The sequence below is a fragment of the Dasypus novemcinctus genome, chromosome 8, assembly GCF_030445035.2.
Source record: "Dasypus novemcinctus isolate mDasNov1 chromosome 8, mDasNov1.1.hap2, whole genome shotgun sequence".
Lineage (NCBI taxonomy): Eukaryota > Metazoa > Chordata > Mammalia > Cingulata > Dasypodidae > Dasypus > Dasypus novemcinctus.
Window position 1 is genome coordinate 38,752,120 of NC_080680.1, and position 16,892 is coordinate 38,769,011.

The 16,892-nt window shown below is 36.6% G+C and overlaps 1 protein-coding gene across 13 annotated transcripts in view; it reads left to right on the plus strand.

The window, feature by feature from the left end:
- Positions 1-16,892, plus strand: part of TRPM3 (transient receptor potential cation channel subfamily M member 3) — a 915,440-nt gene that overhangs the window by 637,892 nt on the left and 260,656 nt on the right. For all 13 annotated transcript variants that reach the window (XM_058301681.2, XM_058301675.2, XM_058301676.2 and 10 more), the window contains 2 exons: positions 554-678; positions 15,150-15,321. In XM_058301681.2, the coding sequence (XP_058157664.1) occupies positions 554-678; positions 15,150-15,321 (297 nt within the window). The remainder of the gene's footprint in view (positions 1-553; positions 679-15,149; positions 15,322-16,892) is intronic.

The window sequence follows — 16,892 nt, forward strand, 5'->3', positions numbered from 1 at the left end:
AGATGAAATTAAGGTTCACGAAATCTTAGGTAAATAACTACTCTTTTCAAATGACCTCAACCTTTCCACAAACTATGATATAAATTTAATATATATGATGCTTTTTACAGGATAGAGTCAAGGTCTTAATTCTTAGACATGCTAGCAATTCACTATGCTGATAATGCAAGAAAAAAAGAGTATCTACATTTAAAAATTTTTTATTATTGTTTTTGCATACATTTTGGATGCTTTTCATTTTTCCCTCCATATAAAGTAGAATAGGAAATGCATTGCTAGTGCTCACACACAAGTCTGGCAAACTTACCTGGCATTAAACAACAAGTTTGCGTGTTCTCCTAAATTTAAGTTATCTGTATAGAAATGCGTCAAAATGTTATAGTCGATGGATTTCACCTTCAGAGAGACAGTGACCACAATTTCCTTTAGAAATGCGTCAAAATGTTATAGTCGATGGATTTCACCTTCAGAGAGACAGTGACCACAATTTCCTTTAAAGCACTGGAAAGGTAATTGCTTTGATAGAGAAGATTCATTCTCTTTTTCCTCTTAGGTGTCATTCGTCATGTTGGCGATGCCTTGAAGGACCATGCATCTAAATCTCGGGGGAAGATATGTACCATAGGCATCGCCCCCTGGGGGATTGTGGAAAACCAGGAGGACCTGATCGGGAGAGATGTAAGTCCTGGGGGCTGCCCCTTCACGAGATTGTCTTTGAGGGACTATTTTCTCTCAGAGGGGATACATGAGGAATAAAATAAAAATTAGTATCCAAAATATGCATATTATCATACTCGCTTAGTCCCCACCTTCCAAACTGGAACTCCTGTTAGGAGCACTTTATTGAGAGACTACTTATTTTCAAAGTCTACCTATGTAAACTCCGTGTGAATTCTTATGATCAAGAAACATCAAAAGTAAGACTTACCAACTACCCTTTTCAGTTTGAATCAAATAATGGTCTTTCCACGGCTATCAAATCTTCCCAGGGCTTTTGGCATAGTTACATTAAAATTAATTAACACAGCATGTCATATATAGCAAGGAAAACTCATTGGCTGGTACATTAAACTGGGAGGTCTCTTAACCCTGCCCCCAGAGTTCTAGCTTCTTTATTATTTGAGTACTCTTCACTTAGCTAAGGAGAGCTGCAGAGGTAGAGATTCTTTTCATTCAAGACTGTAGCTTCCCTGGTATCCCTGGTAGACCATTCATTCACTGAAAGCCTGGGTGGGTAGTGAGCACAGCTGGGTCCTTTGTTTCCCTTCTGGAGCTCCTCACAAGTACTTCACCAAAGTCAGCAGGGTACCTGCCTATTTCATACTCTGACATCCAGAGTCACACACTCATCAATCAATGATTTTGCCAAGAATCCAACTTTATCCCATTTTTTTCCTGAGTCACTCTTATTTCTGTTCTTTCCAGGGTTTTCTTCCTTTTTTTTTTTTTAAACCAGAAACATCATTTCCAGCCTCCCTTAAAGGCTTATTCTCTCCTACTGACTTTTCCCCTTATAGAACACTTCTCAAAATTATATTGATATGAATTGCAGTTGTACAGTAATTCAGCTGTAACAGATTGCCATATTTTATTTGCTTTTCCTCCCAACAATTTTAGAATTAATTATTTATCATAGCTTCTCTGATTCAGATCACTACAGCCCTCCCTTCTAATCAAGTCTGTCAGAGTGGATTACAAATGTGCTAAGAAGTTTTTTTTTCAAGTGCCATGATTTCTGTCTGAGCCAAAAAAAAATGAACAGGAGAAAAATCAAAATAGGTCGATCACTAACTGGTTTTAAACTGCTCTTCTAGTCTGTTGCAATGCAATGCTATGTAATATATGGAATTTTTAAAATGCAATGCAAAATAAGTTGAATTAAAAAATCAAATGTTATGAAGAACAAGCAATAAACAAACACTCTTTAGATCCTCTACAACCTTTATTTTTGAGTGCTAAAAAGTGTTCATATCAGTGCTATCAAATTACATATAGAAATGCTAATTTACCCAGAATATATTGGGAAATACTTGCCTTACACTCCAAGTAGGCTCTTAAATGTATGTTTGTGAAATAAAACAAATATGTATTTTTAAAGAATTCAAATATCCTAAAATATCCTCAACACCAAAAGCATTTAATGTTGCATTTTATTAACAAATGAGTTAATGATTAAAAATGTTGTGATGACCCAGAAGTTACTTGGAAATGTTCATAGCTTCAGGATTTCTATTGTAAACCTGAGTTATCATTATTCAATTTTATGTGGGGGGAGGGGACTCTTTTGGAACTTTCTTGTGAAGATGAACTCTAGGTAAATGGAAGCTGATTATCTCTTTATCCAGAGAAAATAACCAAATAATCACTTCAGTTGCCTAAGTATTTGCAGAGAATGCTGGACTACAACATTTTTTGTGTCATTTTATTTGTTTGTTTTGATAATCCTATATGACTGCAGAAAGATTCTTGAAGGAAGGAAAAAAGAAAAAAGAAAGAAAGAAAACTAGCTAGGATTTACTTTGTTAGTAAACACCCAAAAACCCATTTTCTGTACCTTTGCCTCATAGAAATCATTTTATTGGACAATGCAATAGATTCTAAATTTTATATTTAATTTACCCAAAGCCTAATTTTTGTAGCATTTTGTAAATGAAAACCTAATAGGGAAAATAAACAGTAAAATAGAGTGATAGTGAGTCCATGATGCCAAGTAGTTGTATGTCTGAAAACATCTGACTTTTCATTTTCATTTTTAAGTATTGTATCACATGCAAGCTTTTTTATACTGTTTGGTAAGAGAACATGGAAATTGGAAAAGTTGGGACTTATTATTCTGTTATTTGTAATCCAAATGGCTAAAAAAATATCTTTAAGTTACATTAGATGTTTTACCATACAATTAGACCTATGGCCAAATGGAAGTTTAAATGAACATGACTCCTTGATTTGAAATGGAAGGCTTGTGTAATTATCCTGATTTGTTCAAAATATAATGAATGGAAACTTCGTGAATTCATTACTTTTCCTTCATGCTGGCATAAACATCCATCTTCAAATAGGCAAAAAATCTGAAGCCCAGATAAAAGAATTAACAGAATAGCTGGCCCACCTATGTTTAATTCAGATTCAGGCGTGCATAGGAGAGAAAACAAAGAGCAGGACAAAAAGCAAAAAAAAAAAAAAAAGCAGAAAAGCAAAAAGCTCAATATAGAAAGGCAAAAATATCAAATTATACATGCAATAGAGTATATATGTATATATGTACATGTGTAGATATGCATGTATATGTGTGTATATGTGTGTGTATAAATAGTAGAGGAAAAAAAGCCAAAATGTTAACAGTGTTTATCTCTGATGCTGAAATTAGGGTAATGAATATTTTTTTGCCTGTACTTTTCTTCATTTTCAAATTTTCTGCAATGGGGATAATCAAAGGGGAAAGGATTTAAAAATATATTCTTTCCACAGTAATTTTCAAACGTATTTTGGCTGCAACTCTTAGTAAAAATTAAATTTTACATCATGACCCAGAAAACACAAATATACATAAATACATATATTTATTAAATTGAAACAAAAGTAGTCCAAATGATACTTATCTTACTAAATGCAATGCACTCTAAAATGTACCTCTTGTGACCCACTAAGTGCATTTCACCATTCCTTCATGGGCCACAACCTACAGCTTTAAAAATACAGCTTTATGTCCCATGACATAGTTGTCTATGCTTATGAAAAGAAACTGAATCAGTTCCCAGAGGGCTAAAATCAAATGAGCCACTCATTTTTATCCCTGCAGTTCCAACTTTTTCTGTTTTCACTTCCTTTCATGGCTTTTTTTAACCTCTCCTTTTATTTTTCTCAATTACTCAGTCCCAGTGGACTTAGCGGCATCATCTGACTTCCCAATTAAAACATTCTTGGCCCCAGTGTAGGCGGTAGAAAAACCCACTCATGTTCAGTTAAATCTGCGCATTCAGCATCCTTCTCCTAGATGTCTAATAAAGTCCAACGATGGCTTGCAGAGAACCAGGTGAACAGGCACAGAGATCATCGGGAAAAAGAAATGGAAATGGTAGGTTATAGAGTACAGGAGACATAGTTGTGTTTGACTTTTTCAGTTAAACTTGTGTTATTGGAAAGCTCTGGGTTCTTGGCATCTAGATTCCTGGCTTATGTCCCATAAAAGAATTTAAGGACCTGTCAGACCGTAGCCCAGGAAGCAAAGAGTTTATTAAGAAACAAGAAAACGAGAGGCATGAACAGTGGGTCTGTCTTTCCTCTTCCGCTTCATAATGTTGGGGGTGGGGTCCCAGTTGCTTACTGTACTGGTTGGTTGCCCCACCTGTCAGCTCCCAGGGGGCCAACGGTGAGGTCTTTTGAGGGTATCCAGGGCTATCCCTTGACCCCAAATGGGATTCTCATTCCAAACAGGATTCTCATGGCCAGAGTCTCCTGGGATCCCTCAAGAGGTTTCCAGGCTGGGTCTCACGGCCATGTTGTCTGTCAGCCAAGTTGTCTGCTGGGCCTCAGCTGCATTCCCCCTTTCACTATACTAACCTGCCTAACTTTGAACAAGATCTATTGAATTTTGACCATGCTGGTACATTTTTCCCTTAAAATTGGGGATTTGGAGTACACATAGAATTTCTTTTGTGTGACAATATAGTTCGTTTTTCAAGCTGTAATTTATTTGGAGCAAAGGTGCTAGTTTGGGTGTATGGGATTTATGACATCATTTGGGATAGATTTTATGCATGTTCAATATGGTAATGTGGCATATTAAAAAATAGTCTGATGTTAGGTTTCCATTAAAGAAGTACTTGAATAAAATGCTGGTGAAAAACTCCTTAAAATCTTTGAAGCAGAACTGTTGTTGGGAAAGCATCCTAAGTAGTTACAACAACTTTTATAGCTAGCTTAATTTAGTGTCTTCTATCCTTTTTTCCCATTTTATATAATCAAACTGACATATAATAAACATCAAAAATAAATAAACCTTTTTAGTATCAGACATTAGGTAGAAGGGAAACAAAACCCTAATGTATTATTAAATATCTTGACCTCTTCAGAATTCTATCAAAATGCAGTCATGTGAGAAAATTAGAAAAGTTGCATTCTTGGTCTAATTTATGTCTGCATTCCAGAATAATGTACAAGTAGTGCAAAATAAATGTCAAGGGAAATCTAGGAAATTTTCTTGAAATAAATACAAGCTTAAAATAAAAGCTGCATTTCTTAGGCCTGTTATTTTCTTACAGTGGATTTGTTTCCAGATTGATGGAAAACATGATTTTGTTACTGTAGGGCTGGATCTCAGATGAATACTGTTAGAAGCTGAATATCTAAGTATTATTAGAATTCTTTTTTTTATTGGTAGAAGTAGTAGATATAGCAGTTGCTATTAATCTTAGAACCAGAATATCCCTTTAGAATGGTGCTATAAAGGTGAAAACCTAGTTCAAAACATAAAGAGCGAAAGCTGACTTGTCCTTGGTTCAGCTCCAAGATATTTTGAAGCATTCGCTTTATACACTGCTTTTTCTCAGTCATCTTATGAGTTTGACTTGGCTTTCTGCCTCCCTCCAATTCATATCTCTTAACTAGAGAAGTTTATTGAGAACAGAACATGTTTCTTTGGATTCTCAGAGCCCAGCTTAGACACTCACACCTAGTAGGTGCTCAATAAATGTTGATGAAGGTGGATTGGGCAAATGAAATTCAAGTTGGAAAGTAAATGCTATGAAAAAAATATAATGAACGATCTTATCAGTTCACAGATTTACCACAACTTCATTTCTACTCATATCCCCAAGATAAATTATATGATAGTGACTATAGTGGGGTCTTTTTTTAACCAAGCATTTAAACATAAAACTTTTATATCTCAACTCAAAGTGAGAAGTGAATGGTGAAGTTCAGCAAGTCGGTGTAAGGGGCAAAGCAGTGAGGAATAAGAGTAGATCTTTCTCTAAACCCTATGGAAGATGATAAATTGTTGCTTTAAATGTAAATAACTTCCACTCTGTTTAATCAATCCCTTTTCTCAATTAATAGATCAAAAAAACTGACTTTGGGGAGAGGTAAGCCTATGAAGTCTGAGATCATAATCATTTTGACCTGTCACTTAGAATGAAAACATATTGCTTCTGCTATTGAGGTTAAACCCACCCCTGTGATTTCTTCTTATTCCTACTCTCCATTTCCTTTACAACCCATGAGCCTACACTTCCAACAAATTTGATTTCAGGTTCATTTCTACCAAGACATCTTCCCTAACTCACTCTACCTGTAACATTTATATCTGATAGTAATTTTCCCACAACTGTCTTCTTCTCCAATTTAATCATAAACTCCTTAAAAACATGGATTGATTTGTTCATTTCCTTTGTTTCTTGGTAACCTCTAATGTAATATTTCCATGAATTGAAGAATTAACAGGTTATTTAAACTCTATAAGATTTGATTTCTTCATATATAAGTGGACTACAAAAACACTTTCTCTGTTTTATTTACTTTCATGAGACTTCTATGAGTATATTAAGTATACTTTTATAAGAATATGTTAATATATAAAAATAACTTTACATTTAGTCTGATGCATGTATTAATTAGCCTTATGAGGTATGTATTATACCTATTTTATAGGGGAAACTAAACAAATACTAGAACCCAGACCCAACTGTCTCCAAAGCCCAAATTCTTATCTTGTAAAATGTCAAGTAAGGTAAGAAATTTTTAAAAAGTAATGATATTATGTTTTTATTGTCAGTTGAAATATTGGCATATATCTTATACCTGTAAATTGAACCTGAAAATGGACTCAGTGAGTGACCAGAAGCCCTTTTCTCTGTCCCTAGAGGATCTCTACATGGATAGATGATTATGGAAATACCACCAGTATAAAGTCAAGAAAGAATTTCCAATGAACTATATTTTCATGTAATACATTTTAGATTAAAATTCCTTACTTAGAAAACAATCTGACCAAAATTGTTTCAAGTAACTGAACAATTTCTGAAGCCTTTGTAATTTATCTTTTCCTGAACCCAAATTAACAAGACAAATGCCAAGCTAAAAACCCAGCCATGATCACAAGAAAGAGCCGTTTTCATTTTAACTTGTGGATGAAAATTTTATTCGGGATATTTCTAACATATCATCTTATGTGTTATTAAATTATCTTTAGATTCAATGTTAGCTTCAACTTTTTCTATGCTAGGGATTTCTTCTCAGAATTTGATAGCATTTAGGAATGAATTAATTGAAAAGTATTCTTTTGATTCAATCTTTATATTTCAAGCCAAGAAAAAAGTTGACTACTAATTCTGATGTAATTATCAACTCAGCACATTTGTCACTGATTTCTGAGGCCAGTCAAATATGACTTCATATTGTAAACCCAGAAAGCTACCCAATAGTGGTTTATATATGGGGTTCACTGGATTTCTATGACTAGATTAGCTAAGATGTATCCAGAATTGAGAAAGAAAATGGAGTAGACAAGGAGACCCGCCCAAATCTGTTACAGTTATTCAGGAGGGAGTGAATGCTAGCTGAGCCTGGACTACACTCAGGTTCTGGGTTAAATGCCCAGGCATTTGTCACATTCACTTATGTGGGAGGGCACAAATTTGTTGAAGACAGTGGTGTGTTTGGGATTTGGACATGTCAGTTTTGAAGTTCCTTTGAGATATCCATGTGCAACAGTCCAGCAGGCCAGTGAGTATAAGAGTCTGGAGCTCAGGAGTGAGATCAGAGTTATAGACTTAGATTTGGAAAGCATCTGCAAATAGGTGGTAATTAAAGCTATTGTAGATGAGATCATCAAGGGAGAGTGTAATGTCAGAGAGGTGGGAGCACAACCAGAGAATCAGTTTTTGGAAGCCAAGGAAAGAGTGTGTTTCAAAAGGATGGAGTGAAAGGCAAGGGCAAATACTAATGAAGGATGTTGTTAATGTAAGAAGTGTGCGGATGGGGGGGTATGGGAATCCCCAGAATTTTTATATAACATTTATGTAATCTAAAGATTCTTTTAAAATAAAAAAAAAAATATTTTAAAGAAAGGTAATGGCAAATTTTTTCAAGAGGATGAGAAAGGTAAGGACTTTTTAGTGTCCATCAAATTTATCAAGAAAGATATTATTGGCACCATTGATCAAAGCAGTTTCAATGAAAGATGAAGGAGCAAGCCACATATCAATGGGTTTGGGTTGAGGAAGGAGAAAGAGGTAAAGAAATGAAGACAGCAAGTAGCTACAGCTTTTTAAGATGTTGGGCTTTGAAACAGAGAAAAGATATGGATAAGAGAAAGAAACCAGAGTTTGAACAATTTTTTTTCTTTCAAGATGGAAGAGAGAGACTTGAGTTTGTTTATGCATTGATGGTGGCAAGAGAGATTGGGAGAGAGGGAAGATGTTTGATGAAATCCTGGAGGAGCCCTGAGCTGAGGGAGTCCGAAACTGAGGGGGAGAGATCAACCACCTACACCCTTATAACTGAAGGAGAAAAAGAAAGTATGTGCATGCAGAGGGTTGGTGGCAACAAGTTGAATGAGTTTCAACCTGGAGGTTTATCATTTATCTCTGAAATAATAATAAATCAGACAGTACTTGTAGAGCTTACTGTCAGCACCCTTTAAGCCCTTTTACAAATGCTAACTCACTTACTTCTTACATTGGCACTCATAAGTGTTTATTTTAATACTGCCACTATCATCACCTTATTTTACTGGTAAGGAAACTAAACACAGAAAGTTAAGTAACTTGTCCAGCGTTACATGACTAGTAAAGGATGTAGATGTAAGTGAAAGCTAGGACATTAGCTCCCAAGACCATATCCCTACCTAGTATGCAATATTGCTTCTCGGTAGTAATAACTATCACTTATTCAGAGTTCATGCGTGTACTGTTCTATGAACTTTATATCTCATTTAATCCTCAAAACCCCCAATGAGGTGGTTATAATTAATCTCAATTTACAGATGGAGACTCAGAGGCTAAGGTTCACTAACTGGCAAGTGTATAGACACACAAGTCAGATCATCTGCCAAATGAAGAGGGATGGTGCTACAGTCAGAGGTGTGAGGAATGTGAAAGATATTAGTTATAGGCCTGATGGAGAACAGCAAACAGAACTGATTACAGCCTAGGAAAGTATGCTGGGCAGTACAGAGGACCCAGCAGGAATTATATTTTTATGCATCAACTGCATACAGGGGAGAGGATTCATTCTGAGGTCTTAAAGAAGACAATAATACTCTATTGGATTAGTTGTCTATTGTATCTAATTGTATCTATCTAATTAGCTATCAAATTACCCCCAAAGGGAGTGGTAAAACAGCATGTATTATCTCACAGTTTCTGTGGGTCGGGGTGGCTTATCTGGGTGGTTTGGGCTTGAAGTCTCTCAAGAAGTCACTGTCAAGATGTCGCCTAGGGCTACTGTCACCTGGAGGCTCAGCTGGAGCTACAGGAGCCTCTTTCAAGATGGTCTTATTACACATCTGGTGGTAGGAGGTCTCAGCTCCTTGCTGGTTGTTGCTAAGTTCCTCCCCATGTGGACCTCTCTATAGAGCTGCTTTATTGTCTTCATGACATACCTGCAGGCTTACCCCCCACCCGCACTGGAGTAAGTGATTTGAAAGAGGGAAAGGAGGAAGCTTTTTAGGAACTAGTCTTGAAAGGCACACTCCACCACTTGTTTTATTTCATCCTTTTGAAACTAGTCACTAAGTCCAGCCCAATCTAAGGGAAAGGCTTTCAAAGAATTTGAACCTGTTTTAAAATCACCACACTGATATGTGTTGATTTCCAAAGCAGGGGACCCCTTTCAGAACTCAAGTGCCTTTTCTCGCTGCCAGTAGACCCTGTGGCTGAATGGAACATGGTTCCTTTCAGGACAAGGCAAAGGGAGGTGGGTCTATTTGAGTAGAAATCATGGAATGAGGACTGTGGATCACTCTGCAGTACATGAGCTGAGGGACACATTTTCAAAGTGCTGCAGAAGGATGTAATTATTCCTCCCGTGGATTTTAATGGGAGTGACACAGCTAAACTATCTGGGCACTCTTTGAAGATGGATCCCTGGGTTCACTGGTTTCTTATTTGGATTGTGACCCTGCTTTACACCTAGACTTACAACTGAGCTGCCTGAATAGGAAATAACAAGGCAGGGTCTCTGCTGGCTCCAGACTCTCTATGATTATGAGGACACACAGAGCCTGTTTCTCCATTTCATTCTCTCAGTCCCCGTACTTCTTTATTCCAGATGCAGACATTGCTTCCCATTTCTCAGCGGTATCTCAACAAGTGCCTCACCCCTCTTAGAAATGGATGCCTGATCCCAAGAGAACATTGCCACTCCTTTTGTTTCTTTTTCTCCAAAGCTCAAACCCCATTTTCCTCCCTGCTGCCTCCTTTCCTGACATTTGTATACATTCAGTTTTGGATGACTCATCTGCAAATAATCTGATCAGCTGTCAGAGTAAAGGATGTTAATGTCCAGCTGAGCCAATGATGAAAATGTCCAGCAGCAAAACCAACCCTATTCTCCTTTATAAAAAGACTGGATCCTCTGTCTTGTCTCCTAATGTTTCCTAGCCTGTAATGGAATTTAAAATCTGAACATCCACATCTGGTCTAGATGAAAGAATGTGATTAGTAGGACCAACTTGGCCAAAACACATCACTTCTCTGGGCTTCTATACTTTTGCCTGTAAAATAAGTATGAAATGAATTAATCCATGTGAGAGTGTCTATCACAGTGCCTGGCATACAGTAGGTAGTCAGTGAATGCTAAATTTCGTCCTGCCTATGTTAAAATGATAGTAATAATAGGAGGGAAAGAGTGACTCTGGGCAGTGGCATTCCCTACTCTGCTACTTGCTTGTGGCATGTTGCTACACAGCTCAGGAGGGAAAGAGATCTGAGACGGCTGAGGGCCTGTGATTGATGGATCAAAAACCTGACTTCAGTCCCATTCACTTCTGTTTAGAAAAGGAGCTCCAGGTGACCAAACTGCCCTTGTACTGTGGAAAGCACCGTAAGATGAAAGATACCCAGTATACCAGAGAACTACTTTTTGTGAAACCTGCATACAAGGAAGGTTATTGTCCTTGGAAAGGGCAAATGTACTTTTTAGCATAGGCTGTTCAGACTCCATTTTAGAGATAGAAAGCTTAGAAATTGCAATCAAGTCCTTCTACTTTATAGATGAGAAAACTGTGGTCCAGAAAGTTTCTTTCAAGAATCATATTTTGCATGTTTATTATGAGCTATTATCAAGCTAGATGTTAGCTTTTGTACCTCCTCGACCCAGCACAATGCTTACCACATGAATGAATGAATGAATTCAGAAACTTGCCCAAGTTTGCAAATTGGTGACCAGAGGAACTAGAATTAGAACCCACATCTCCTGACTTCTACTAAGTATTCCTGGGTGAGATCAGACCATGCATGAAAACAACTAGCAGGTATCATCTGTCAGTTTCCAAATGACTCATTTAAGCCCATCCAGGGAAGGTAAATACAACAGTCTGACACAGCAACATGCACGAGGCTTCGTTTTTCCAGTGTCTCTGGATCACTCACCTCCTGGTAATGATGAAGACTGCACTAGTGCCTTCTGTACAGGTTCTCACATTTCCATTTCATTTCACACTCTGTATTTCAGAGCCAGGTTGTATAGCAGACTTGACCCAGAATTTTACCAATGAACCAGTCCTAAGTGTGTACAATGGATTAATGAGTGAAGAATTCTCTCTTTTACATTTGAGAGACAAGAAAGGGAGGCAAAATATCACTATCTTAAGGTAGTCTGGTCCCTGATGGCTGGAGAATAGTGTTGAAAATCCACTACTAAACCAATTCCCCTTCCATGTATAGACACTATGCTCTTTACCAATAGTGAAAGGTCACTCTATCTGAAGTCCTCTCAGCCACCATAACCCCAACCTATACTCCTTCTCTGATCTAGGATACACAGAAATAACTTGAGTGGCTATTTTCTCAATTCTCCCAAGGGTGACAGCTAACCAGGATAGATGTTCAGGGACACAGTAATCCATTACCTGCAGTGGATGCCATAGGCTATTAGCACTTAATTCTCTTGAGAAAACCTGGTTGAAAAATATGCTAGAGTATCCAATATAACTAGAATTTATGAACATGTCTCATATTTTTCTTATTTACTACACATTCCCACATATGCATGTGTTTGTGTGCCTGTGTATATATAATTCATATAAAGTTGCCCTCTTTTTCTGAGTTTTTAAAAATGAAAGAGGCTGCATTTTTCAAAGGGAAAAATTCATTTGTAGTCACATGATAAAAATATATTATTTTTTCTATTTGGAAAACCCAACAGCAAGATCAGCAAATCTTTTGTATATATGCAAATTATAACCCAAATGAAAATAGACTGCTGGTATGTGTGCTATGAAGAATATTAAGTGGATTTTGTAGGTGACTTAGACCAAAGGCCTTCCTCTGAACTATTCAGGAAGTTATTTCCAACTTTGCAGTTCATCAACAAATAATTCAGAGCACCTCTCTCTTAGATGCTTAGAAAGAATTGGCAAAGAAAAATTCACAGCATATTCTGCCAACTGATTGCTGATTGCTTTTTCCCTTTACTCACATTGATTGGTTTAAATCTCTTCTTTCAAACAAAAGTCAATGATTAGTCTCCTATCGTTTCATTTCACTCACTAGTTTGCAACTGGCAAATCAGTTTATAGTTGGTAAAATAAAGTAGAGCTGGAGAAGAAATGAACATTTAATGATTACCCAGCCCTTTCTACATATAATCTCATTTGATTCCCATGAGGTAAGTGGTTTTATCATTAAAACCTTTTACAGATTAAAAAAAAATTAGTCCCAAAGCCATTGGTAGAGCAAGGATTCAAACAGATTTCTGTGGCTCAAATGATCAGGATTGTTTTAGGATTCTATACATCTTCCTTTAATGATACCTGAAAAATAAATTAGGACATTTTACTTATTTCTCAGGTTTATAGCCCTTATTATTCAGCAGGCAAACTCTCTGCCAAAATATGATCACATTTAACTCATCTGTCATAGAAGATCAGAAGGAATGGGGACCTGTAAGATGAAGAAATTAAAATTCATGAGTGATACTGTAAATGTGACCCTCTTGCCATGACTAATGCAGATGTACAATATTCCCAAAAGCTGTTAAGCCATGTTTCATAAGAAAAAAAAAAAAGGCAAACTCAAAAGACTAAAGCATCAATGCATCTTAGAATCAGTGGTAGAAGGAGGTAGATGTACAGACAATAGTCTATGGATTTTATTATGTTCCATCATTCTCAGACTGTGGCGAGTACATCAGCTTGGCTTCAAATCTTTTTCATTCCTTTATTCATTTGAAAATTCACTCCTGCTGAAGTCTTTAATTAGGTTCTCAGGAATTCAAAATGTGGGATACTGTGTCAGTCAGCCCAAATATCTGGGGTGCAACACCACACATATCTCAATCTCCCCAAAACCCACTGTGTCTCTCCTCTCAGAACTGTTTTGGGGTCTTCCTCCCTCCCTAGCACGGAGCACTGGGGGAGCTCTGTTAGAAGAGAGGGAGCAGGATGGTAATCAAAAGCATTTTCTTTTGTCCAAAAGCATATGCAGGGCCACTTGAAAAACAGGAGAAAAACTTTCTGCCAAGCCTCTTTCAACATAACATTAATATTTATTAACTTGCACTCTACTGTAGAATGAATGTTTTATGATCAAAAATGAATACAATAAAATGGGAACTTCAACCCCCAGTGACCTAGTCTTCCTAGAGCGCTCAGGATGGAGTTAGCAAACCACTGTCTCAGTATTTAAGGGTCACTCCTTACATCATCTAAATAAAGGAGTAATTGAATACTACTTCTTGTAATTGGTGTAAACAATAATCAGAAAGCAGTGTGCTTCTTTAATCAATAAGAACCAACTAAGAAGAAGCTGTGAATTAAAGTTATATTAATGCTACATTAACAAATAGGGCATATAACAGGGATGAAGCATATTTCAAAGGCTCGTAATTAACATTTTAAATTTAGATTTGATCAATTATCAAACAATTCAGAAAAAAGAGTTTGAACAAAAGTAGGTCTGTCTCAAGTTTTTCTATTCATTCATTCACTATTTATTGAGTACATTCTATTTGCCAGGCACATAGAAATATAGAGGTTTTGAAATCAGCATCAGGGTCTAAAAAATTACTTTCGTGAGATCTTCACTGCTGAAAATTGTCTTCTCTATATCATTTTGTAATTCTGGTAGCAAACTATTCAATCTCACTGCAGCTTTTCATAGTGAGTTGTTACATACTGAAATTGAACAAGAGCATCCCAACTCGATAATTAATATACACACCACACAAAAGCATAGGGAAAAATAACCAGCAATGTTTATTTTTGTCCTATCAATTTGGACTACTTAGTACAGTGATAGCTGTAGGTATCACTGTGGAAAGTTCCCCCCCAAAAAAGAACATACTCCTAAGTGAAGTTCCTACCTCGATAATTTAGGAGTAGAATTCCAACCCATCATCTTATGTTCCTATTGTGTCTAAGCACTGTAGGAAGCTGGAGTAAGGGTAGATTTAGGACTCAAGCAAACTTGGGTGTGGATTCTGGTTCTGACTGCTGTAATATTTAGAAATGTATAGACGTGGCACAAGAGATCACACATCACCTCAAGAATCATGATTCTTCTATTATGTGCATATGCTATATCAGGTATGTACCTGATACTGAAGAGCAATAAAGAAAATAGCTAAATTTTAAAAATTATGTTGGTTCATTAGCAAATGAAAGATCAACTCTAAAATGAAACATTCTTTGACATGCCAGTTTTTGAGTGTATCAAAAACACAAACTCTAGTTTCTGTATAACTCGAGTAAATAAATATATAGTCCTTTAAGCATGATCTTGCTGTGAATGGAACTTTCTACCATTAATCTTACTTCTTCTCAAAGCAATATTAGGAAGAGGATGTGTACCATAATTTTACTGTATCAAAATATTAATTTCCTTTTCTCTCTCTTTCCATTCTGAGTGGTTCTCCTTTTCATTTTTTTTTTCTGTCTTTTTTTTTTTTTTTTTTTTTTTTTGACTCCTGCCTCTTTTGAAATCCCGCAGGTTGTCCGGCCCTATCAAACTATGTCCAATCCCATGAGCAAGCTCACTATTCTCAACAGCATGCATTCCCATTTCATTCTGGCTGACAATGGGACCACTGGAAAATATGGAGCAGAGGTGAAACTTCGGAGACAACTGGAAAAGCATATTTCACTCCAGAAAATAAATACAAGTAAGTAGGTCGCTGTTCCCACTGTTCTGCCTTATAGGAAATATGCTGAGAGTGGGTAACTTTAAGTTCACCATGCAGCAAGTTCAAACTCAGATCATTATTTCCACCAGGCTGGTCCTGAGAGTTAGAGAGAGGCATCCAGAGGAGGGGGATTGGAGGCATAAGAACTGATTATGCAATTAGTAGATTTATACCCATTTATCATGAGTGAGAAATCCAACCCCATTTGGGGCTTGTGGATGGATAAGTTTTCTTTCAAAACTTTTTCTACATCCTTTATACAGTATTTTAAGAAGAAAAGGGACCCCAGAGAAATTGCTTCTGTTTATTAGGCTTTTTTGGCAGCTAAAAAAGGGGGAAAAAATCAGGTTTTGATCTTAGGATAGATATTGCTGTGCCAAGGCATTTCAAGGAAACGAAACTTTCTCTAAGTGAAAGCATCATGTGAAATACCTTGATGAACCTTTACTTCTGTCACTTAATTTTATGTATCTATTTATTCATTGTCTACATATATGTAGGCATATGTGTACCACATAATACACACTACATGCTTATACTAAAATAATCTCTTAAGCATTTATGCACTGTATGCTATATTTATTACCAACATCATTGTTTTAACTTTATAAAGGTAGCATAGTAAAAACAGCATTGCTTCCCCAAATCCCTAAATGGCTTACATTTAAATGTCATACCGGTATTAAAATAATCTACTGTCCCTCTTCACAAAATAAAATCAATTTTGCTTTTAGGAAGCAGCCTGGGAGACTTCATGGCAGGGTCACACTGTGGGGGTAATTATAAATTCCATCAGGGGAACTTTGATCTGATTGATTGAACTTCCAAAGTTCGCAACTCCAAAAAGCAAAAGATTCTCTTTGGCTAGATAAGTTTTCAAAAATTTAGTGTAATGTGACTCAAGTTGTCCAAATGGCCTTCATTGTCTCCAGTCTTTTTTCCACATCTGTCCCAGGTGAGCCATCCTTGCTAAAGCGACCTTTCTTTCAGAACAGCGACGCTAAGCCTTTCAGACCATGATTCCTCTTTTCTATACTCTCATTCCTGGTTCCACCTTTTAGAAACGGCTGCTGTTTTAGGCAGTTATGTTTTCACGGTTTCATCTTTTTCACAGGGAAGCTTAGAAAAATAAATTTTGGTATAGTTGCAGTGGTGAACTCCCTTCTATCTAAGAATTCCCAAGTGTCTTTTGAAAGAGAAAGTATAGCATATGCTAAGGTGAACATCTTCTGGGACAAAACTATTAGAAAAGACTAGAAAATTGATCAGCAGAGGTCAAACCTTATAGAGCACTGTTATCAATGGATGGTAGGTTTTACTGGAAAGCCAAACCTTAATTTAATTATATTATTTGATAGGATGGGAAAATGTTATGTGTTATTGTCCTCTATTAGGTTTTTATAAGCTATAGAATTATTTTTCTTTATACTATCAGTTTCAGAATGAGATTTTAATTAGTGGTGAGCTGAAAGCTGAAGGAAATGGGAGCAAGGTAGTCAAGGAGAAAATTCAAGATCAAGCTCTGGGCCCTTGATTGATTACCAAGGCAG